The sequence below is a fragment of the Gymnoscopelus microlampas genome (genome assembly GCF_963454915.1).
Source record: "Gymnoscopelus microlampas genome assembly, chromosome: 5".
NCBI classification, from domain to species: domain Eukaryota; kingdom Metazoa; phylum Chordata; class Actinopteri; order Myctophiformes; family Myctophidae; genus Gymnoscopelus; species Gymnoscopelus microlampas.
Window position 1 is genome coordinate 10,690,537 of NC_139942.1, and position 23,110 is coordinate 10,713,646.

The following is a 23,110-nucleotide window of genomic DNA, read 5'->3' on the forward strand; positions in this document are numbered from 1 at the left end:
GATAAATATATATTCAGAACAGAATAATAATATTAAAAATATTTAATAAAACAAAAAATCGAAAATCTTCTTTTCTTTTTTTTCGGGTTTTGGGCCTAACATGATGGCAATAGTCGGGTTCGGGCCGAGCCCCGGGCCGGCCCAGTCGGGCCCAGTTAGGGCCGAGCCTTCATTTTCAGGCCCGTTGAGAACTCTATAAATGATTAGTAGCCTTAAAGCTACTATTTGAATACTATTATTATTTTGCCTATACTGTGTGGCTCACTGTGCATCACTCTGACTGCATCTTTCATTCATTCTGCAACGTGTTAATTGTCCATCACCTGACAACCATTAGCTGTCTTTTGTCATCTTCATTTCTTTATAGTTAAATGTTGTGTTGTTGACAAGATTGGGGCCAAAAAAGCCTGCCGCATGCAGCTTTATTATGACTTGTCATTCTTGTTTTATAACGTTTTAATTGGGGGTTTACCCTCTTGTCTAAATTCTCTTTTGCAGTGGAAAACTAGTGCCTATCATATGCGCTCTCAGGACTGTTTGATAAATGAGATTCCACGTGTCTCCACTGAGCTTGGAAAGTCTGCTCTCTCAGACTTGTAATCTCGGCACAACTAGAAAAGAGGGTCTCAGACCTCTGTGTATTTAAATAAAGCTTGAAATGAAATGAAATAATGCTGCTTGTTATGCTATCTATCTATCTATCGATGACCTTGCGAGACGACGGGGGCACTGTCCAAGTTGGCATGCTGTGGTGGGCGGAACAGGTTGCCACGTGAAATTATTATTTCATCAGTGCAACAGAATTACATAATATTCAATGTTTTCTAACATTATTTTCATGTAGAAACAATGGAAACAACAAAGTCTTATGCACACCTGATCAGCTCAAAGACGGGTGCGTAGGCAGGGATCAGACGTATAGAAAATAATAAAATGACCCGTCACACCGTCTACACTCGCACAATACGAACAACTTTATTTCGGTCAATAGACCTTCTTCAGGCATCTCTTCAGTGCGGGTCATTTAATTATAACATGTAGAAACAATAAAATGAAGGACAAACCAAAAACAGTTCACTTGTTGATTTATTCATTTTCAGAACATTTCAATAGAACTTCATTAAGGCAGGATCAATTTACAAAAAACAATTGAGGAGGGAGACCACTGTACAATGCAAAAGAGTAGTTTTAATGTCTGCCACGTTAATATTCGCCAACAACTTTTCTATCTGTAAAAGAGGAGTTTCACTAATAATCAGCTGTACAAGGTCAAGCGCCCGTCAATCAGGAGTACTGACGCTACGGTGGTGAACCCCCTGAACTCATTCTACACACGGTTCAAGGCTAACAGCGTGAGCACCAGCCTGACAGCTACCGTGGTCGGCTCAGTGGCCATTTAAGTTTTGTGAATGCCAAGGATCAGATGGAAACGCTCGTAGAAGTGCTTAAGGATCAAATGTGATCGGACGCACATTTCATGAATGAGGCAGAGGCACACTGTGCTTCAAAATAAAATAAAAAATAGACAAAGATCAAACATGATAAAACATATAAAAGATAGGAACATACAAAATAAAAACTAGAATAACAAAAAAATGTATAAGAAAAAATAAATAAAAACAAGGCTTTACAAAAAAATAACAACAACCCGGAAACAATTCTGTGTTTACAAAACAAACTAAAATCATACAGAAAATGTCCTTAGTTTTTTAGTCTTTGACAGAAAATTGAGGATCTACAATCTCACAACGTGTTACGATGTGACACGTTGAGACCTTGTAGATCTGCGATTTTTGTCCAGACTAATCCATGTTACAATAAAAAAAACTAACTCCAATAAAAACTAAACTAAAACTAAGCCTTTTCAAGAACTAAAATAGCAATCCGAAAAACTAACCTGAAATTGAATAGAAAAAGTCTTAACAAAGTCAAATTAAAACCAATGAAAACTGCAAAACCATAACAACCTTGGTACTTCCGCTTAGACACAGTCAGTGAGCGTTCCTGCCCAGCGGAGCAGATGGCTGATGATGGTCAGTCTGCTCCCGTCAGCACTTCATAAAGGTTGGGATCCAGATGATGAAGCGCGTCCATCATCTTTGAGCATGCTTTGTTGCCTTTTTTCTTCACCATGTCGAAGAAGCACCTGGCTTCCTCCTCCCTGTACCTCTGGGCTCTGATGGAGGTCATCTCCTCGTCGTTCAGAACCCTCTCATCCAGCAGCTGGTCCAGCAGACTGTGGAGCACGGGCTCTGTGACTCGTGTTATGAACTCTGTCCGCCTGAACCGCGACGTCTCCTCCACTTCCTGTGATGATGTCATCGCCCTCGGCACGTTTGACCGCCTGGCAGAAGCTGGACGGCGATCTAGAGGAAAAATAATTCCTTGTTTAAAGGAGTATATAAGTGCCTGCGACACTTGTTTTAACTTCATGTATTTTATTTTGAAGTTATCCTGTCGTTCACGTTGCTTAATTTTGGTTCACTTTACTTTTCCTCTTACTTTGAAATGACTCGCTGCCGCACCGGAACTCATATAGCTATGCACGCCCCCTTTGACACTCATTCATTCACACACTCGGAGTGAGACGGTTGCACTCAGACACTCTGTGCAGCGTGCCTCTCCAGGCACAGCCCTTTGTTTGTCACACCAGCGGCAGCCAGGTAAATGTTTGGTGTTGGCTGGTGTAACGTTGACACACTCTTATTCAAAGAACATTTCAGTAAAGCTCTTATATCATTTACAGTTGCAAACGTAATGCAGCCGCTGGGGTTTGGGGTTTAAATGCCCGAAGTTGATGACGTTCCTTTCAGCTCTACCCTGGTTTGCGGAGCGAGGTTAGGATGATTTGTTTGTTTGTTTATTTGGTATCCAATTAATGTATTTGTTTATTTCATTTAAGTATGGTTCCTTTGTTTTTTGTTGTCCTGGTCTTGTTATTTTGGGGAAAAGTAAACAAAATGAACAATGAAGAATCACTATTTAAATGAATCATGAATCTTATTATTGAATTGAAACACTGAAAGTTATTGAAATGCATGGATTTTATTGGTGTGGGACCGAAAAGATATGAATTGTAATATTTCTTTTTTGTATGTTTCCAGTTTTCACGGTGTTCAGCATTCTAATAAATGACACCAGTTGAGACCAATCCTGCCTGATCATTCAACATAACCGGGGGCAGCAGCTACAGAGTAGTTCACCCAAACAAACTTGTTTTCTATCAATTGCACACCCCATGAAGCATTGAATTCATAGAGATTTCTTTCTTTTTTTGCATTCCTAAGCCAATAATTTGATAACAAAAAATCTCTGTGAATTCAAGGCTTCATGGGGTGTGTAATTGATAGAAAATAAGCATTTTTTTGGTTGAACTACCCTTTTAAGATGCATTACACAAGCAGTGCAACACAGTGCTTCCTATGACTGTATCTCTCAGTACTTCTGTCACTCACTGTAGCTGTAACTTAACGGCTGTGCTGCCTCGTGATCCCCCGCAGCATCAATAAAGGCCTATCTCTATGCTATCAAGGGTATCGTGTGCGTCACCAGATTCTTTATTACATTTGACATATTCCCCTTTTACACGTTATATGACCGGGGTTGAATCCTTTTGAGGGAAATGCAGCCACAAAGTGTAGACCATTTAGCTCAGGGGTCTTCAACAGGGGGGGTCCATGTCCCCTAGGGGGTCCTCAGAGTTACTACAGGGGGGCCGCCATACCTTTGTTTGACAAGAACTTTTTTTATTTACTAGATTTTTAGACCTATATCAAATCCAGTCCTATATTGCGCTGATCAGAGCATGGTCCCCTAGTTATGGGCATTTGAAATGTTTGACACTGCTGTAGTGCCCCATAGTATGTGTGAGCTATCTATGAAATCTATGAAAATGTTTCATCTGCAACACTATACAATAGTGGGGGTCCCTGCTTCATCTCTCACTCAGCTAGTGGACTTTTATATATAAAGCCATTCTTGGAAATTCTCCCTCGTACATTTGTTCAAAATTTAATCTTGTCCAAAATTCGCTTAACCTCAGATCGAATGCCTGGATGCGCTATGTCGTACCCACTACTAAATCTGAGGCAGGGAAAAAAACCCTTGCGTTTTTTGGGCCTTGGTCATGGAACGATCTACAGACCAGATTAAAATTGGCTTCATTGATCCCTCTAGTGTCTTTTAAGAGGATTGCCATGGGCACATTCTCCAACCATTGCTCCTGCTTTGACAAGTAGCAATTGCTGTGATCTTAGTCTTATATTAGTTTATTAGTTTTATGATGTATTGTTGTTATTAGTATTTTAAATAGTCTGTATTGGTGCTATTGGTAGTAGGTCTTTGGTATTACGGATGTCATGTTTGTCTTTGTTTTGTTATGTCCTGTATTGTCGTTACTGGCAGAGCTGTGTAACATTTTATTTGCCTCTTCTCTTGGCCAGGGCACACTTGTAAAAGAGACACTAGTCTCAATGTGATTTCTCTGGTGAAATAAAGGTTAAATAAAAAAAATAAATAAATAAAGTGGTCCTTGGCCTGAAAAACGTTGAAGACCCCTGGTTTAGCTGATATTATATTAGCCCCATCCCACCTAATACGGAACATTTCCCCAATGTTCATTGCTACGTTTAAAATAAAGACCAATACTTTACCACTGTACCACCCGAGCGCCTAGTAGGCTACATCCTATAATTTAACTAAACAGAATAACTCTGCTCTTACCTTTCAGCTCAATGTCTCCCTGCCAGACCAGGTTGTTCTCAGGTCCCAGTAAGGTCAATGAGACATCTTCTGCATTGAGATCTAACTTCACCTCGAATGTTGGAAAGAAATTTGGTCCAAAGTTCAGACGATATTTCACAGCCTGAAAACAGATATAAAAAAGTTAACAGAAAACAGAAAAAGGAAGCAGTGCCTGGGTTCAATCACAGTGGCCTAAATGAAAGTCCTTAAGTTTGCAGTGTCTGTATGTTCTGCCGTTGTCCCTGTGCCAGTGTGTGTGTGTGTGTGTGTGTGTGTGTGTGTGTGTGTGTGTGCGTGCGTGCGTGCGTGCGTGCGTGTGAAAGAAAGCTAGAAATCCCATAGCCTGCGGGGGTGTAGCCCAAACTGGGAAACTCCGGTCTTTACACAAAAACGCGAATAAACAGCTTAAATCTTGCGAACGTGACAAACGGGCTTAATCTGTCTGCATATGCTAATGGTCAATTCCCACGTGTAAGTTGAGATCAATTGCTCAACCCACTGAGGAGAACCATGCAGAACAGAGACTGACTGACTGACTGACTTAAACTGGCCCCCACCATCGAGACTTTTAAATCTCGCCTTAAGTCCGGCCTTTATACCTGGCTTTTGATCCCGTTTGAGAGTTCTGTGGTCTATGCTTTGTTTCACCATCTGCTGTGCTGACATCAGGGCAGGAATTTCAGGGAGGCCATGAAGGCCATGGCCGTCGTTGCCAAAAAAATGGCATGCCTTGAGGCCACAGTGGCCTTAATGCCCCAGCTGACTGTACCACTTTCTCCTCTGTCTCTTTCTTGTCAATATGTAGATGCCAGTGTCTCTTTCATGTCATGTAGACACCAGTGTCTTTTATTGGGATTCGGAATATTCTTAACTCCCCTGAGTCCCCATCTATAAACCAATAGTGCAGGGCTGAGAATGGATTCCATAATTTATTTATTTCACTGCAGATAGTCTACTAAAATCTTATTTTATTTGATTGCATTCCTGCCCTGGCATTTGGCCTTTGTTCCCTAAAAAAAAAAAGCAAAACCAAAGGCAAGTGGTTTTCTGTGTTTTAGCTTATATAGTCTATTTAGCTTTTTTTAGATTTTCTGTGCAGCACTTTGGAAACCTTGCGTTGAAAAATGTGCTATATAAATAAAGTGGAACTGACTGATTGACGGACAGAGGTTTCCTTAAGGTTAGTGATGTTCACAGATATTCCACCAGAGGGAGCTCCACAGACTTTGTACTGAGTTTGCCCATACAAAAGCTGTATGAGGAAAAAAAGTTTGAGGACTAATTTTTATACCTTATACATTTTATACAAGCATTAAGTGGGTTAGCTCCATTGTTAACTTCAAGTCCTTCATAAAAAGCTAGAAATGAATAGTAGCTGGACCGTCACCTGATTATAACCATCCATTAGTTGGTTCCAATTACAGGTTCCATTTACAGTACCAATGTTGTTCTTTGCCATCTTACTTGTCTCTATGTTGGCAATTGTATGAATGTATTCATTATGCTATTCAATAGGTTACAATTGTGTTTTATCCTTTTGATAGATGTGTACAAATATATGGTCATGCATTTTTATCCCAACAAAACATCAATCAATAAATCAATCAATCAATTTTCCTGACTCACACTGCTTTAACAGACAATAAACTCAGCTTGTACTGTACTTTTAACGTGTGATACCTGCTGGGGTTGTACTTTATATGAAGGACAGTGCAGTCTGTAGACTTGGGTTGGGGTCAGGTAACAGTTGGAGGTGGTCTCGATGTATTCATCCTCTTTATGCTTCGCCTTCACCTACGATGACACCAACACAACTTGACATGATAATACTACATCATAATATCTAGTACGTATGCATAGGCTGTAGGCTTTGAACTGTTGACAGGCTACTGTACCTCTCTAGACCCTATTGCCATTAATACCAGGGTATTTTGACTTTTCTCTTTTGCCCTTAATATACTATAAATAGTACAGGCTCGCCTCTGGTTGGCTTTTCATAATCATAATATATTTCATGTTGACGTACAATAAGTCTAAACTTGACTTCAACAAGGTTCCAGTGTTCCAGGTACCTGTAGTATATTTTATTTCTATCATTATCAATTTCTATCAATTTAGGACCACAAATGGAAAGCCTTTTGTGTTAATCTTATAGCATTATTGTATAACCGACCGTACAGCTGTACTTTTTGCAAACTGTTATTAAAGTATTCAATCAATCAATCATTTTATTTGAATACATTTTAAGTGTAATGTTTTCGTTAAAAAAATTGTCACTCATATCATATGATCTGTTTTTCTTATGTGTATGAGGACCACAATTGAAATAAGACCTGGACTTAGTGTTTTGATCATCCTGAAAATGTACTAACCTGTGTGTTATTGCTTTTCAAATAAACGTAACTAGACTAAACAAAAGATATTAAAAATTATGTGTGAAGGTAGATGATAACATATTTTACCTCTTCGAGAGGCAGATTGCTCGGCAGCAGAAATACACAGAGTTTGCGTCGTGGATTGCTCTGTGGTTGACGGAACAGCACAACTTCACAGCTGGTTTCTTTGAAATAGTCGTAAATCCTCCACAGGAGCCCAAACAGAGACAGGTGGGTCACATTTACAATCACATGTGTCTTGGACACATTCTGTGGTTCTAAAAAGTTCACCCCCTCCTTTGTGATGTGGGCCACAGCCATGTCATCACCTATGAAAGATTTTTTAAGACATTAGATTCCATTTTATGGTGAACAAAACCTCAAAAGAAATATGTGATTCTCTCTTTAACATGCCTAAACCATCTCAGTTTAACAGGAAGACATATCCATGGGTTTGCTGTCAGATACTTAGATCAAATACATGTTCGATTTCAACATTATATTAGCTGTTAAGAGTGTGACCCTTGAACAAGAAACGTGAAACTTATTGGACAATGCTAAGAGCAGTGCCTCACCAGGTGTGGTGTCACAGTGTGGCAGGTGTAGCTGGCAGATAGACTCCTGAGGACACTGGATGTCAAACAGGGGCCCTGCAGGAGTGCCTCCTGTTGACTGGAGCCATCTTTCATCCCACTGAACAGTCCTGTAGAGGACTTCTCCTTCCCCAGTCATTCCAAACACCAACCCTGTCACCCTGCACTGGAACAGCCCCGCCCCGAAGAACCTGAACCTGTGAAACAAAAAATAATATTGATAAGTTAGTTAATTTACAATCACTGTGGTTGGTTCAATAGAAAAATGGTGATTGTTCAAAGAAGGCTCAAAGACACAGCTTCTACATCTACTGTATAGGAAGGTACCAATTATTAGGAGGAGTTACCTGTATTCATTGGTTGGGTGTTCTGTGTGCACGCTTGGTGAAAAACTTGTCTGAAAGACAGAAAGCAGTCAGGAAAAACTGTACTACTGTAATTTCACAGAAACCGATCATTTTTAAGGATCTGTGCAGGAACTTTGTGTGTGGGTATTTTATGCTTGCGTGTGTGGTGGGGTTTAAGAATGAATGCGCACGTTCGTGCACGCGCAGGCCCATTCATGCACGTTCACACTCGCCCGCACATCCCTTCGAACATATATACATATGTGAATATGTAACAAATGCACTTGCCAAGAAGCATGTATGTTATATACAGTAGGCCTATGACAAGACATAAATGGCTGTCACACGGTTGTGTTGGGAATAGGCTAAATGCAATTCTAGTCTTATTGTACATAGGACTTGTCTGGTAGCTGGCAGATTTGTACACATAATGTATAAATGTATAATAATAAATAATAATAATAAAAATGTAAGAGTTAATAGGCTACGTGTATTGTGTAAGGCTGGTATGGCGTGCCTCCCTTCCAACACGTAACATACATACATGTGAATAGTACGTAACAGAGGCATGTAAGTATTGGCAGTAAATATGTTGAGAATTTCGCGACCTAACTTAACCTATGCACATTTTCGTTGTGGTCATTAAGGAAAATGGGACCCAATGCCTCCCTGTTTGGCACTCAGCATCAAGGGTGAGATTGGGGGTAAGTCCCTGCAACATACTAGCGTCATGTCCAGGGGGTGTACTTGAACATCAAGCCGCCTCACACTACAGAAACAGGAGATAGGCTACTGCCCTATGGGCCACATGGCTCGGGAAGGCTTACTTATTATCAATGATGAGGTCCAAGTCAAAGACAACCTGTATCTATGTATTAGGGGTATCAAGGTTCAGTACATTTTTGATACAGCAAAAGGGTAGAAATGCAGAGAAATGTCCTTGATTTTGCTTTATTGAACTTGGGATAGCCTCAGCAGCTATAACATTATGTTGTCTTTAGAGGAGCGGACGAGAATTGTCACTAAATAAAAATTGCTGGTCCACCTTAAAGGTTAGCTCATTTAATTCGCTTGTTAGCTCTGTGACATTGTGTCTGTGGGGATATGTTGGTTTTTATCCAGATATAAACTGAGACGTTTATCATACAAGCAATTTGTAAGCTTTTAAGAGAGTTGCACTGGTGAAGGAGTATCACAGAAAAATGCATTTATTATATTATTATGTATTATTGTGTGTGTGTGTGTGTGTGTGTGTGTGTGTGTGTGTGTGTGTGTGTGTGTGTGTGTGTGTGTGTGTGTGTGTGTGTGTGTGTTACTGTATACTGTATATTCACCTGTCTCTTCTGGATCATCTCTGTTTTTCCCAGCTCAGCCTTCTTTCCTTCATATTCTTCTTTCATAGATACAATATGATGTGACTTGTGGTCTGACTTACACAGATAGTCTTCAGGGTTCTTTACAGGGCGAATTAGCTTGTGTCGTTTCAACGCTGTGACTCTCTGATGAGGCTCCAGGTGAGTGCCACAATAGGAGATCTGACACACCAGGCAGGACTTCAGGGCTTTGAGTTTGATCTCAGTACAGACGTCACAGAAGATTTCATCTGGTTTAGCAGGGTCTTGCCAGGAGAATTCCCATGGTTTAGAAGTTTCTTGACTGGAGAATTCCCATGGTTCAGAAGGTTCTTGACTGAAGAATTGCCATGGTTCTTGGTTTGTGCTGGAGGTTTGTTTCAACTGCTTTGACTTCCTGAACTGATCAGCCATCTCTGAGAGAACTTTATTAACAGAGATATCAGGTCTCCTATAGAAGGTTTTGTTACATAATGGACACTTACACGCATAAGGAGTGTCCCAGTGATGTGTGATACAGGTTTTGCAGAAGTTGTGTCCACATGGAGTGGTGATTGGATCAGTGAACACATCCAGACAGATAGAACACAGGAACTGCTCTTCAGAATGGAGACTGCTGGCAGACGCCATTTCTACACACTGAGAAAAAAAGAAGTGAAAGTATCAATTGTTGTTCTTGCAGCATAGCTTACTTCTCTTAATGTATGTTGTGAAAGCCTTAGTCTCGCGTGGCCAGACTGTTGCCTCCCACAATTTTCAAATGATTCCGGGTTATACAGTCTGGGACTGTATCATGATTAAAATATAAACCGGATGTGAAGCCTCCTCCCCACTTCCGTTTCGTCTTTACAGTCGCGCACATTTATCCTAATATAAATCAAAATAATCTAAGTATATTTAGCTTGCTGCTTAGCAGAAATGGAAATAAAAAAATAAAATGTAAAGATATATTAAAATATAATTTCGTGAACGGAAGTGCCAGTTTCCTCTCTCGGATTTCGGGAGGTGTAGTTCCATACTCTAGCATTCGGAGATTGTGGAATAGTTGTCTGGCTACCCGACACTAGGAAAGCCTCAGCAGCTATAACATTATGTTGTCTGTCTACTTTAGAGGAGCGGCTGAGATTGTAACTAAATGAAAATTGCTGGTCCACACTCCACAGTACACCTGGTCAGGTTAGCTAATTTCATTAGCTTGTTAGCTCTGTGACATTGTGTCCGTGGGGCTATGTTGGTCATCCTCAACCACAGTCAACCTATAGCTGAGCTTTCTGCTAGCGGCACGCAACTGCAATTTGTGCACTTATTCTCAGTCAGAGCCTGCCTTAGGTGTCCAAGGCCGAGACATGATGGGCATAATGTCACGGCCATACTCTGCAGAGTGAGTCGGCCTCTTAATGCTATTGGTTACTTAGCCGTAAGGCTACTGTACAGGTAGCAGAAGAGCAAGACTCATTCGAGCTAAAATGCCAGGCATAAACAGTATTATCCGAAAATAGCAAGACACGCTCAATCCACAAGCCAAGTGGACACAGTACTTAAGTTACAGTATCCTGTCACATAGTAGCAACAAACCTCAGAAATTGCTCTCCAACCCATAGGTTAAGAGGTTACAAGCAGGGGTAGCTAATGTTAATCCTTAAAATGACCTGCGCGTTCAGGCAATAAGATGAAAAGGAACCTATATTGTTGGGTGTCGGGCATCTTTACAGTATGTAGGGTGCTTAAGTCGGTGATTCTGTAAGTGGGGTCCGGGGACCCCCAGGGGTGCTTGAGGGAGTTCCAGGGGGTCCCCAGCAAAATGAGTTAATAAAGCATCAAAATCAGTTTAGCCACCATAACCCTATTAACTATTTGAAAATAGCTGATCTACCAAGCTCACAACACATGTATTTTCAAATCTAGAAAAAAAGGTGTTGTGGAACATTTTGGAATGTTTTTGAAACATTTTAACAACACAAATCTTGTATATCGTCCCAATTTTTTTTTATAAATCAATGCTATTGAACACCCTTTACGTCTGTGTGTGGGTTTTTACAAATATTGAACCAATGAAAAGTATTAAAAACGCTTCCGACTAAACCTCCTAACTCCATTGGATCCTCAAACTGTCGGTCAAACCACCTAACTCCAACTTTGGCCATAGCTGTTTTTTCCATCATTGATTTGAATGACGGAAGTCCACTAATGACCATTAATGGTCCAAAACCTCCTAACTTCACTTGATCTGTATTTGGGTCAAGTGATGATAATATTAGGACACATTCAAGTATCTCACAATATATAAAGTCACTGAACCAACTTTGATGAGGCAGTATTGTGCTGTCAGGCAGTATTGTGCTGCCTGACAGCAGAGATATGAGGGTCCCTGGCACAAGATATTTTCAAATGGGGGTCTGCGGCCAAGCACACATTAAGTTGGGGGTACTTGACATGAAAACTTTTGAGAAGCACCGGCGGCTTACGTCACACTAGGTCACACGTGACTACGTTGGCATTATGGCCGTTTCTCAATATGGGTTCTTGTCTGTACTTCCGTCCTCGCGAACTTGTGACGTCATCAGTCGCTGCCCAAATACTTTTCCAATCCTCAAGTTCTCATCTGACCAAGTACAGACCAAATACCTGAATGTGAACTTGATCCGCCTCCCTTACCTAGGATTCATCAGAGCTGACTTGTGAGGACTTTTCACAATAAATTGCCTAGAATGCAACACCACCGACAGCGCTTGAAAAACAGAACCAATATGGCTGACACGGACGACGGTAAGAAATGTAGTCTCCAATAGAAGGTTTTTGTTACAGAATGTAGTTTTGAGATGTATTTTAGGCTTGAATGTTGTTAATTAATTAAAATTAAGAAGCCTTATTGCGGCCAGTCCTTTTGAAAGTGTCTGCTGGTTCTGCTGGGTATTTGTAGGGTGTATAATTAGTTGTGAATATATTTATTGGACATCTATAGTCTCAGCTAATTTTGGGGAGATAAAACTGCCTCTGACTCTGAATTTTTGATATGTGTTTTATGCAAGTAGTATTAACATTATTTTACTTCAATTGAAGGTACGTCCAGGGAGTTAATTCTGTGGTGAGCTGTCAACGATACTTTTCACCAAGCAAGAGCAATTCATCCAGAGAATATGCATGTGTTTATTAATATTTATCAAGCTTGATTCATGTCATAAGCATACATCATTCATGTATTCCTCGACTCTTTATTTTGTCATCCCATCAATTTCATTCTGATTATTTATATTTTGAAATACAATTTGAGGTCCACTCCTATTTGTGTTTACTCTGATATAGGCCACTTTTACTTTTGTATGTGTGAATGTAAGTTTTACTTTTAACTTCTTTTGATGGGCAGACTTTACCTATTGTTAATTATATTGTATCCTACTTTGGCTATTTACTTTGAACTCCCTACATATATTCCACAATGACAGTAGCCTATACTATATTTTCAAATGTGTTAATACCACTAGGCTAAATGTTATATTTAATGTTTATATTATATTCTATAATATACCACTCAATACACGAGTGATGAAACAAATTATTACTTAATAGCCTAAACTACAAAAAGCCAGAGAAGTGAAGTGCCATATTACAACATCACGTCGCCTCGCCAGCCTCCCCTTCTGATCAACTTTATTCCAGACCATTTTTCAAATATTTTATTATTTAACATGTTGGACAAAATAGGCAATTTTACATCTAGGTGCCCACATGTCCTTATAAGTGGCCACTGGCCTGGCCACCTATCCTGTTACCCTGGTGGGTCTGTAAGGCACTCATTTAAATTGTTACACAATCGGTCAGTATCATAATAAATAAATACCAAATAGCATATTTCTATAAGTTTGTTTCTGATAGGCATACATATGGGTAAATAAATTATATTACCAAAAACGATGTTTTAATATTTATATATCTATACATTAATATATCTTGTGAATATCGTTATATTGTAAAATGCACGTTATGCCTTTATACTCCGTTCTACACGCTGTTAGCTTGTAGATCTGCTCTGAGCATATCCACATGTGGACGATCTGAGATGGTGACGTCACGGAGAACGCTGCTGTTCCAATCGCAGAACTACCATACTCGGAAGTTTGTACTCCCGAGGCGACTTTACAGAACTTCCAAGGACGCAAGTCCGTGCTTCCCAAGTTCGGGTATTGAGAAACGGCATATGTCTCGACCTATGCCCATGTACGTGATGAATTATAGTTACAGTTATTAAAACATCAGATAGAAGGAAACAGAATCACCATTCCAGCTATGGGGCAGCAGTAGCTGTAGTATACAACTCTCGTAGACGTATTTATGATTCTGACGTTTTCAATCTACGAGAGTTGTAGGGTTCACGCCCCATGCAGACCTGGACTTTCTGCACTATGCCCCGCAAAGTACTCCAAACGTGTACAAATTGAAAATAAAGGTGCTTACCTCAAAGCCCCAAATGTTGACTACTTCTACGGGGTAGTAGTTTAATGTAATAATCCATATCTTTCAATAAAGAAGTGTTTTAATGCCGTCTGTGGCCGAACGCCATTTTTTCACCCTCGTTTACTTCCTGTTTACATTTAGTGTAATTCCGGGTTTCACCGGATGCGCCCCCTCACTACAGGTCACTACCGCCCATTGGGAACTTCCGACAGAATCGGCCACAGACGGCATTAAAACACTTCTTTATTGAAATATATGGATTATTATATTAAACTACTACCCCGTAGAAGTAGTTAACATTTGGGGCTTTGAGGTAAGCACCTTTATTTTCAATGTATACACGTTTGGAGTACTTTGCGGGGCATAGTGCAGAAGGTCCAGGTCTCCATGGGGCGTGAACCCTACAACTCTCGTAGATTGAAAACGTCAGAATCATAAATACGTCTACGAGGGTTGTATACTACAGCTAGGGCAGCAGTAGCTGCAGAATACAACTCTCATAGACGTATATGATTCTGACGTTTTCAATCTACGAAAACGTCAGAATCATTACGTCTATGAGAGTTCTACAGCTACGGCAGCAGGACACGGGAAGCCCCCCCCCCCCCCGGTGCAACCTTTGGACTCTAAAAAACATATCTGAAAATGTTCATTGAGGGCAGGCTATATGTCCAAAAACAGCGTTTTTAAACATCTTCTCTCGGTTCTCTGTGGCTGGAAGTCAGTTTTCAAGGGCCAAGAACGTGTGCGTGTGGACTTCTTTCGTAGATACGGAAGCAATAAGTCAGACTCGATTGGATAAAATACGTCTTGATCCAAGGCTACGTTTGGACATGGCTGGGAGACAAAAAGGATTATTTCAGACAGTTCTGTTGTTTTTTTATCATAATTATCTGTACACACCTGTTTATGTCCTTAGGTCTTCTGTGTTAATGATAAAATCCTGTTGATGTGAGGTTTGCATATACGTTCATCATAATATGATCTCAGCTGTCACTCTGCTGTGCTGTGGGTGTGTTTTACTTGGTGTGATATTGAGAACAAGACACGAGGCAGACGATTTAAAGTTTTAGCATCACCACCAGATGGCGCAGCGGCAGCGCTGCCGTGATATTGGAGTGTCTGAAACATGACAGCACAGTATATGATATTATGAACCTAACCTACACAGACAAAATGACAGAAACAAAAGTCTGAATGCAATGTTATGCAATCCTCTATCTTCAACTGACTGTCCATTTTGATGCTGTCCTGTGTATTTTGCATCAAATGTCATTTAAACTCAGTCAGGCAAGTTCTAACAGCTCATCCAGATGTCTAGTCTAATCTACCTGTCAGCCGAGACTGTGACTTACTCTGCACTGTCCACTGTCTTAAAATGCATTGTCTCAACGAATACAGGAAAGGTGGACACTAGTTAAATCTGGGCACCATCTTTTTGGAAAGACTGGGCACTAGAGAAATGTGGGCACCCGGAAAAGTGGGCCCTTGGGGCGTCCGGGGGGGGGGGGGGGGACTAGGGAAATCTGGGCACCAGGAAGACTGGGCACTATAGGTGCACTGCTGCACTGATTGTGAGACTATTCCCGTGCTGTCACACACTCAGTAGTCCGCTGTAGTTTTCACCACAATTAAAATAATAATAATTGTTTTCATTGATTGCATAGATGTTTATCATGTTCTGGTTCATGTACTGTACATGCATTGCTCACCTAACCAATAATCAGAAAACATGAACAGTGCCTGTATGTAATAATGACTATGGTCATCTGAGCGTGCGTGAATGTGCATGACTGGGCGTGCACATCATGCACATGCACAAATGTGTTTGGGGCTGAAATAGTAAAAACAGCTCTCACTGAGGAAAGCAGTGCAGTAGAAAGAGAATTTACCCATGTTTGTGGGTGGTACCAGATTGTTGTTAGAAAAAAAAGTTCCTATCACACCTTTGTGTGATAGGAAATTGGCGGGCCCCCTGTTGTAACTCTGACCCCCTGTTGAAGACCCCTGATAGATAGATAGATAGATAGATAGATAGATAGATAGATAGATAGATAGATAGTTTATTAATCCCGAAGGAAATGTATTCTGTTCAACAGCTCCAGTTGCCGTATACATTCATGCAGCTTTGTCATTAAAAGAAGCATGATGAATAAAAAAAAACATTACATCAATAGAAATAGAATGCAGTGAAAAACACAACTCCTGTATAACTACAATGTAAACACATTAGCTGGACAACCCCCTCCCACCTCCTCTCCCCCCTAGTGCTTCATCGTACAGTCTAATGGATTGGAATTGGAATGAAGGCATTCTTCTGTCTGTGCTACACTTCTGTGATAGCAACCTATCATTGAATGTGCTCTTCTGTGAGTATAGTGCTGTGTGCAGCGGGTGGCTGGCATCATCCAGTATGGATACTGTCCTAGCCTAAGTCCTCGTCTCTGCTATTGCCACCACAGAGTCCAGCTCAGTCCCACCTTGCCAGCCTGCCTTATCAATCTGTCCAGTCTGAGTGTGTCCCTCTGTCTAGCATTGCCTCCCCAGCACACCACAGCATAGAAAAGGACGCTGGAAACCACTAGCTGATCATCTGCAGATGTTGACAGAAGCCAGTCTCCTCAAGAAATAGAAAACACTCTGACCCTTCTTGTAAAGACAGTCTGTGTTTTCTGACCAGTCCAATTTGTACTTGTATGACCCCCCCGATACCACTTTAGTCCTATTTAATCTTTGGCTATTTGAAAATAGCCGAGCTCACAACGCGTTGACGTGTTGTGAGCTTGTAGATCTGCTTTTCAAAAGATGTTTAACTTGTGAAAAGGGACATTCTGCATAATGAGTATTTTTACTTTTGGTACTTTAGGTATATTTTGATGCCAATACTTTTGTACTTTTACTCAAGTCAATTTTGATTACCGGACTTTTACTTGTAACAGAGTGTTTCTACATTGCAGTATTGATACTTTTACTTAAGTAAATAATTGTAGTACTTTTTCCACCTCTGCTTCCACTTATACGCAGTCAGTGAGCGTTCCTGATGAGGGTCAGTCTGCTCCCGTCAGCACTTCATAAAGGTTGGGATCCAGCTGATGAAGCGTGTCCATCATCTTTGAACATGCTTTGTTGCATTTTTTCTTCACAATATCGAAGAAGCACCTGGCTTCCTCCTCCCTGTACCTCTGGGCTCTGATGGAGGTCATCTCCTCATCGTTCAGAACCCTCTCATCCAGCAGTTGGTCCAGCAGACTGTGGAGCACTGGCTCCGACACTCGTTGGATGAACTCTGTCCGCCTGAAGCGCAACGTCTCATCATCACTTCCTGTGATGATGTCCGCTGTCCGGCGTCGCAAGCCCCTACGCTGAGTTCTCCCGGGGTCCAGCGGCGACGAGACGTCGCCAGCCGCCTGGGTCGTTTGTTCCCATAATGACTTTATGGTTCGTCATTGGAGGCGGGTTCCAGTTGGAGAGTCAACCCCAGTTGAGGTGCACGTCCTGACGTCGTGGACTCGTCGCTGCCCATTGCCTACTTCCTCCCAGGGGGTCCTCACCTTTTCTCCCCCCCAGCCCGCCTGTGTCCTGCTATGTGAGCTCCCACTGCTGCCCAGTGTTCCTGAGGTCTTCACTGCCCAACGCCGTCTCGATGAGTGTTAACGGTTTGCAGGTCCATCCCTCACCCTCGCCTGTAACGACGCCAGGGGTCCCTACTTGGTAGACCGTCTTTCGGGTGCGGGCTGCCCGGGTGGTGACGCAGTGCCCCGTGGTCCAGTGACACCGAGCGCCTTGCTGCTTGTGCCCTCTGCTCCACTCCAGCCCTATAGTCCTCCTCCCTGTGTTCTCCTCCATGCCTCCCGTGTGACGTTCTGGCCATGCGGCCCGTCTGACCCGGGTGGCCAACCTGCGGGTCCTTCGCCAGAGGGGATTTTCGCCCAGCGTCACGCTGAAGATTCGTATGTCACGGCTGTAAACTTGGGGTTGGCGTCCTGTCAGCGCAGCCAAGGTCTTCGGGCCGGCCGGCATGCCACGCCTACGTCTTCCATAGGTGTTGGTGAGCGGTGTTGGCGGTCCGGTCGGCACCTTCCCCTGCTGCATGTGCCCTCTGCTCCACCCTGTGCCAGAGCCCTTGCAGTTCCTCGCAATTATCTGTATGGTCATTGTGCGCAATAAAACAACATGTCCAAAACCACTTTTTTTTAAATCATCCGCACACTGGTAAACGGTTTGATATCAAAAGGACTATTACCTGTGCATCTACTATTGTTGTGTACCTTATACACTGTCCCCATGGACTGGCCATGGGGACATACTGTAGGCAAAACATCCAGACAACTCAAACAGAGAATTAGTGAACATAAAAGTTCAATTCAGAGGAACGATCGGGATCCCGTTGCAGTCCATTTTAATGGTTTTAAACATGATATTTTGAGCTTTCACTTCACTGGGATTGCACAGGTTTGCCTCCCCAAGAGAGTGGGGAACCTTGTCGTGCTACTCAAACAGTGTGAAGCGTATTGGATACACACACTACAAACCCAGAGTTAAAGATGAACTTTTACTTAATGTGATTGTGATGCTTTAAAGGAGACACACCATGAATTTAAAAAAAATATTTGATATTTAATATCATATGGTGTATGTCCCTCAAACCATTTTCAAAAGGTTTGAGCCTAAATCAACACTCAGATATACTCATCCCAAGTCAATTCTCTCAGGCTTATAAAGCACTTTCAGCTGCAATACCAAAACGTCCAGTTGGCTAGGGGGGTGCTGTACTGCGGTACTGAGCAATTCTGTCTGTCAAAATACATGGGCAGAAAGTTTGGTGAGGTAAGCAAACTTGCCATTCTGAGATGGCCTGTTCAGACACGCCCATTCTGAAAATCTCTGAAATGAGAATGAATGACTGAATGTTAAAAGAAAATATTTTTTGGGGTACAAGAGACACTGGGGAGCCAAAAAAATACAAAAGAAATTCATGGTGTGTCTCCTTTAATCAAATGGATTCTAATTATTGTTGCTTTTTTCATTCCTTTCCTCCACTCAGGCACTACATATAATCTTCTGCCTGAACTGAGGAGTTTATTTTCATTTTTATTCTTGACATTTGCAAAAAATAATTTTAAAAAATGCTTTATTTTATCTTTTATGTACGGTATTGGGGTGTATTTTGATGAATGGATGTTCTTTCATACATTGTGATGATCCACTGTCATTGTACTCTGTACTGAGTGACTTGGTGTGTATTAACAGATTGTATTACAGACTGACTGTGATGAGATCACTCATTCAAATGGGATCACAACCTGTTGCGCCTCATCCCCATCAACGAGGGATAGATTTGTTGTTGTAGATCCCTGTTTTTATATATATCTGTGTCAGTGGCGGAACAACTCAAAGCTGGGCCGGGAGGAACAGCACAGTGATCAGGCCCCCCCTGCGCACACCCTGTGTGCGCGCGCGCACAAACTTTTGCGGGTTTTGGGTGGATTCGGTCACTTTTTGGGGGTCTTTTTGTCACTTTATTTCGGTTTTAGGGTTAGGGTAGGGTTAGGTTAGGGTTAGGTTGTTTAATTCTTATTTTTGCCTAATTTTACCGATTTATTATCTGACGGCCCGGGCCCTCCAGGGTCGCGGGCCGGGAGGCGGCCGACTCCCTGGCCTCCCCGGACGCTCCGCCACTGATCTGTGTTGCTACTATTTAGCAGATGCCTGAAGAAGGTCCATTGACCAAAACGTTGCCTATATAAAGTTGTCCATATTGTGCAAGTGTAGACGGTGTGTGGGTCATTTTCTTGTATTCGATATTGAAGTGGTTGTGATGCTGTGAGGTTCCAAACGGGCCAAGGTAAGGTTATTCAGTGCCCCTATTATTTAGTGGTACTCACACCAGTGCGAAAGGCAGAGACACTACTTTAGCTACACTTAACGCTCAAAAGACTGTGACATTATGAAGTGGGGGTGGAGGGGGGTGGGTGAACATTTCGGACCAGAATTCAGAATCGGACGGACAGGCTAGAGCTGATACAGGGTGGGCGCTTGTCCCTTAACGCCCAATGGTGGCGCCGCGCCTGGTTTGAATTGTGAACAAAGCTGAAGAACATTCTAGAAGATGCTATCTATGCAATTGTCGTTATTTATCAACGGCTGGCAAATGCCAGGCCCCCAGCCAGCCTGGCAAAAGCATTGTGTGTGCCCTAGATAAGACACACCCTACAGTATGTACCCAAATGTATTTAAGTGGCCGCGGACTGACATGTTCTCTCTCTTTCCTCGGCAGCCCGTGTGACTACTGGACTTCTGTGCACAGAATAAAGCTTTGGACCTCAGTTACTTTCCAAGTCTCATTATTTCAGGTAACACACATATTATTATTTAAATGCATTCTAATTTATGTTCCCTTCCTAACTTATATAATTCTTGCTTTACACCTGCTTGTACAAAAAACTTCTCAGATATAACTTTCAGAAGTACAGTACCAGTGTGTCATGGCTACACGGCTCAGGATGATTGGTGATCTGTTCGCTGATGTGATGCGTTTTTTCCTGATTCTTGCTCTCCTTTTTTTGTTTTATTTCAGTATATCCAGTAGCCTATTAATATAATATTAATGTCCGACTGACAGTTCCACGTGTCTCTAAATCCCTCCAGCGTAGAAACACATTCCTTCTTATAGAGTTCCAGGCTCAATTACTCCATTACTCTCTCACTGACAACAATGCATGTAGAACAGCACTAAACAACCAGACATAAATGTACTACTCAGCTACAATATAAACCTTTATTCCTTTATAAACAATGTTATGGTCCAATATAATTCTCTGATCTGACCGTAACAATACGATGGTATATTTTAAGGTTGGTGGCTCAGAAGACACTCGGTAAAGAGATGGAGAAGAAGCTGTCTGATGCAGAGCTGAAAGCGATCCGGCAGTATGCAGTGGATGTGACTCTGGACCCTGATACGGCACAGTGCCAACTCATCCTGTCTAAGGATGGGAAACAAGTGAGTCATGAGGACACAGAGAAGAATCTCCCAGACAACAAAGAGAGATTCGCTAATTGCGCATATGGCTTAGGAAAACAAGGCTTCTCCTCAGGAAGGTTTTACTACGAGGTTCAGGCTAAAAATAAGACTAACTGGTATCTAGGAGTGGCCAGAGAGTCCATCAACAGGAAGGCACTAATCACGCCAAGACCCATCAATGGTTACTGGACTATATGTTTGAGGAATTCAAATGATTACATAGCCAATGCTGACCCTGCTGTCCTCCTCCCTATAAGAAAGGAGGTCCAGACAGTGGGAGTCTTTGTGAATTATGAGGAGGGTCTGGTCTCCTTTTATGATGTGGAGACCAGAGTTCATCTCTACTCTTTCACTGGATGCACCTTCACTGACAAACTCTATCCGTTCTTTAGTCCATGTAACAACCTGGAAGGTAGAAACGCTGCTCCTCTGATCATCTCTCCTGTCAGTCTCACAGATTAGACTAATTGAATCCTCAGCTTTATGTGAAAACGTAAATGTAACCACATGAACCCAAGTGTCCCTATTCTGGGTGAACATTCTGAGAAAACTGCTAATCTACAGGCTTGTAGATCTGCAATTTTCGGCTAAGAGATTTGGTGTAGAAGGAAATTCTAACGGACCTACAGTAGTATAGAGGGACCCAGGTCATCTAAGTATATCTAGTTTATGTCATTAAGACAACAAATGTGTATATAAAAGGGTTATTTTAACTGTCATTACAAACCTGAAGAGTGCAACCTGAGACTGATGGTAAATTAGTTCTCTATTGAAGCAAGTACTTAGATTAACCACTTAAACCCTACTTTATACTTTGCCTATTTGCAAATAGAAGATCTAAAACAACGACGCGTTGTGAGCTTGTATATCTGATATTTGGGAAGAAATGTGAAATATTTTGGAGAAAAATGGGACATTTTTAAAACGATTTGAATATTTTTGAACATTTTGCATTTAATGACATGCCCAAACCAGTGGTTAAAATGTATTTCTGTGTGCGACTGTTGTAATCTAGTCTACATTTATTTCTTGGTACAATAAATTTAATGTATATTTTATGCATTTTATTTCATGTCAAGTCAAACTCAACATTTCAGTTCCTTAATGAGCAGGAATAATGCCTAACAGTAATAACAACAATATTTTGTACTTCAATGTAACTACTAGAGTTAATTGAAAATAGGAATGCGACGATTCTGTTGTTAATGATTGTTTCTTTTATGTTGCTGCATGCTATCATTATATACAAGATGAAAATGTGATTATCTAAAATAAATAAATAATTGCAATTATGTGCAAATGCTTGTGAACGGCTTGAATTTTGCTCACTTTGTAGTGCAAAAATAAATCTACTTTAAAGAATGACAGTCATTGGTTTTATTTATTCTTAGTGTGTAAAAGTAGAACTTGTATCATATTTTAAACATTTTGTCGCATTCCTGAGCCAATAATTTGATGATCATCGGTCAGTAGGAGACATCTCTTACTCTTTGAGTCTCCTACAGGAGACTCCGCCGGTCATCAAATTATTGGCTTAGGAATGCGACAAAAACTAAAACATCTCCATGAATTCAAGGCTTCATGGAGTGTGTAATTGATAGAAAATGTGTAATTCTTTGGGTGAAATGCTCCTTTAAGTAAAAGTAGCAATACCACAATGTAGAAACACTGTTACAAGTAAAAGTGTATTGAAAATGTTGAGTAAAAGTACAAACTATACTTTTGAGAGCATTCATAATATACCACAGGTTAGTTTATTATAACAATGTTACACCAATAAGTCCTGTGAAGAGCTCTAAAGTATCAGGTAAACTGACCTACAGCTGAGAGCCATGTTATTAACAGATCCTAGATCAGCAACGTTACAAATCAACCAATAAGTGAGGAGAACAAGGATCAGATCCTCGATCTTTAGGTCACATACTGCCACCATGTGTCAGTATGGTGTAACTACAGTCATCTCAGCAGTCATCAACCTCCATAGATTTATGGATCACATAATGCCACCGGTTTCTCAACGGGTACCACACCAGGAGTCCAAATAGACCTGTGAGGGCCTGAACCATTTGTACTGTACACTCTCAGAGTTAAATTAACACTGGGGATTTTACAATGCATGTGGATTGAGGGTCTCAGAGATCAAAGATGACATGAAATGCCAGTCTGTCCCCTAATGTCATGTGTCAACTGTCAGTACACTATGGAAGTATTATCCATCCATCCA

At 41.4% G+C, this 23,110-nt stretch overlaps 2 protein-coding genes across 2 annotated transcripts; one reads left to right on the forward strand and one right to left on the reverse strand.

Annotated features, from left to right (window-relative positions):
* Positions 1-1,826: 1,826 nt before the first annotated feature.
* Positions 1,827-14,825, reverse strand: LOC311045654 (uncharacterized protein). The gene is made up of 8 exons (XM_084057608.1): positions 14,766-14,825; positions 9,393-10,049; positions 8,059-8,108; positions 7,694-7,908; positions 7,206-7,447; positions 6,424-6,537; positions 4,723-4,864; positions 1,827-2,366 (listed from the first exon to the last, which is right to left on the reverse strand). The coding sequence occupies exons 2-8, from the start codon at positions 10,038-10,040 to the stop codon at positions 2,035-2,037; spliced, it is 1,743 nt and encodes a 580-aa protein (XP_083913734.1). The 5' UTR covers positions 10,041-10,049; positions 14,766-14,825; the 3' UTR covers positions 1,827-2,034.
* LOC311045655 (E3 ubiquitin-protein ligase TRIM39-like) lies at positions 13,514-22,205 on the forward strand. The gene is made up of 3 exons (XM_084057609.1): positions 13,514-13,625; positions 20,140-20,215; positions 20,718-22,205. The coding sequence occupies exon 3, from the start codon at positions 20,749-20,751 to the stop codon at positions 21,346-21,348; it is 600 nt and encodes a 199-aa protein (XP_083913735.1). The 5' UTR covers positions 13,514-13,625; positions 20,140-20,215; positions 20,718-20,748; the 3' UTR covers positions 21,349-22,205.
* The last annotated feature ends 905 nt before the right edge of the window (positions 22,206-23,110 follow it).